The sequence below is a fragment of the Amphimedon queenslandica genome, unplaced genomic scaffold, assembly GCF_000090795.2.
Source record: "Amphimedon queenslandica unplaced genomic scaffold, v1.1 AMPQUscaffold_12726, whole genome shotgun sequence".
NCBI classification, from domain to species: domain Eukaryota; kingdom Metazoa; phylum Porifera; class Demospongiae; order Haplosclerida; family Niphatidae; genus Amphimedon; species Amphimedon queenslandica.
Window position 1 is genome coordinate 33,714 of NW_003547038.1, and position 2,185 is coordinate 35,898.

The following is a 2,185-nucleotide window of genomic DNA, read 5'->3' on the forward strand; positions in this document are numbered from 1 at the left end:
TTGCTATTTCACCATTGAAGAAACGTATTTATATTGCTGAGTATAGCAATAATCGTGTACAGGTACTTAATCCTGATCTAACGTTTTGCCGTTCATTTGGTACAAAAGGAACAGGTGATGGAGAGTTTAAAGGCCCTGTTGATGTTGCTATTGACAGTGAAGGTTTAGTGTATGTCACTGATTATAATAATCATCGTGTTCAAAAATTCACTCATGATGGTAAGTACCTAGTGTCGAAGTTTGGTGGTGAAGGATCTGGTCCTGGTCAGCTTAATCGTCCAGCAGGTATTGCAGTAGATAATGCTGGTTTAGTGTATGTTAGTGAGTATAACAATCATCGTGTCTCAATCTTCACTAGTGATGGTGTGTTTGTTCGTAGTTTTGGGGAGGAAGGAGCTAATGAAGATCAGTTTTATCGTCCTCATGTTGGAATGACATTTGATAAAGATGGTTTCCTTTATATTTGTGACACATGCAATGATAGGCTAGTAGTTTATTAATCTTATTATTACTTATTAATTAACATTGTGTAGTTTATTGTTAAACTTAAAATGATAATTCTACTAACCTTTAATAAAATGGCGGCCAAAAAGGAAGAAGAAGCAATGGAGACCGAGAGCAGCGGGGAAGGAAAGAAAAGGATACACTTTGGGAGTCTGGAAGAGAAAGAGAGAGAGCGTTTACTATCAGGGCAATCCTCTTTCACGTCATCTTCTGTTCTTGCTGGAATAAAAGCTGGAAACATTAACATTACTAGTGGTGCGTGGGCGTAGTTACATGTACTTGCATGTATTATGCATTATTATTGATATACATATTTAATTTGTTTCAGATTCTTCAGTTGATGTTGCTCAATTGCCTGACAGACAGAAAGTACTGATAGATGAATTTGAAAAGAAGAAAAGAGTTAGTTTTTAATTAATTAAAACTTTGCTTGTAACTCCAATCACTTTTTGCTCCACCCATAAATAGGTGCGGTCTATTGTAGTGCCAACGTCTGATTCTGAAGTGAAAGCAAAACTGAGAGAAATGGGACAACCTATTTGTAAGTTTATAGTCTAGCCTCTCTTAATGGACACTCTCTATAGTGTACACCTCCATTTAACGGACAGCACCTAGTGTACCAATTACATTCCTTACTGTATAAAATAACCTCCACATAAAGGACACCTCTGTATAACAGAGACACAGTGTCCATTATATAGAGGCTAGACTATATACATACATGTATATTAATGTGTTTCTCTCTTCCCTCCATTTCCAGGTTTATTTGGTGAAGGACCAGCTGACAGAAGAGAGAGACTACGACTTCTTGTCGCTCAACTTGGTACTTAAATTAATCAACCAATCCATTAATTAATTATTATTATTAATTATTATTAATTAGCCGAGAGAGGTATCAAGGTTAGTTTAGAGCAGAAGCAGGTGTCCCAAACCACTGATACTAATGAAGAGGCGATTGATGAAGACTCAGTTTGGTATCACGAAGGAACTGCCGAACTATTATCAGCTAGATACTGGATCACTGAATACTCCATGCCCAGGTATAGGGATACTAGTATTGTACATGTACATGTATTTTGTATCTGTAGTATACTGTATATGTATTGATTTTAAAGTCCTTTTTTAACTGTTTGGTGTAATAAGTAAGTACAATGTAGTATTATTGTACTAGTAAGTATTGTACTACACAGTCTAATAATTTAGCAACTAGTTGAAGAGATCTGTCATTATATTATTAAATGGTTACTTTTATAATTGATTCACTGTCTTTCAGGGCTAGGGAAAGGTTAGTTCAGGCAAGGCTAGAGGCTAAAAGACCCGGACCGGAAAAAGCTGCAAAGAAACAAGAACTGCATAGGAAACTACGAGTGATTGAGTCATGATAAAACATTAATTCTATTAATTAATTATTAGGACATGACTAACATATGCAGTCAGGTTGGAGACACTAGACCAGTATCTTATTGTGAATTCTCACCTGATTCTAAAATGCTGGCCACTTCCTCTTGGTAAGGAATTAATGATAAGTATAATATATTCTGGCATGCATTGTTTATTGTACTTAGTATTTTGTATTTTTAATTTCTTTTGGCTCATAACTAACAAGTTTTAGTCAGAATCACCTCAAACTTTCTACGTAGCATAAGTACATCAATATGTATCAAAAAATATAATAAAAATT

General features: G+C 35.1%; 1 protein-coding gene across 1 annotated transcript; it reads left to right on the forward strand.

Annotated features, from left to right (window-relative positions):
* The first annotated feature begins 551 nt into the window (after window positions 1-551).
* Window positions 552-2,026, forward strand: LOC100640558 (U4/U6 small nuclear ribonucleoprotein Prp4-like). Its single transcript, XM_020003183.1, has 7 exons — window positions 552-759; window positions 833-906; window positions 973-1,045; window positions 1,265-1,327; window positions 1,388-1,544; window positions 1,778-1,871; window positions 1,918-2,026. The coding sequence occupies exons 1-7, from the start codon at window positions 552-554 to the stop codon at window positions 2,014-2,016; spliced, it is 768 nt and encodes a 255-aa protein (XP_019858742.1). The 3' UTR covers window positions 2,017-2,026.
* The last annotated feature ends 159 nt before the right edge of the window (window positions 2,027-2,185 follow it).

Coding starts and splice junctions, on each gene's coding strand:
- LOC100640558 (XM_020003183.1), top strand. CDS start 552: ATGATAATTCTACTAACCTTTAATAAAATGGCGGCCAAAAAGGAAGAA. Junction 760..832: donor AAACATTAACATTACTAGTG/GTGCGTGGGCGT, acceptor AATTTGTTTCAG/ATTCTTCAGTTGATGTTGCT. Junction 1,046..1,264: donor AGAAATGGGACAACCTATTT/GTAAGTTTATAG, acceptor CTCCATTTCCAG/GTTTATTTGGTGAAGGACCA.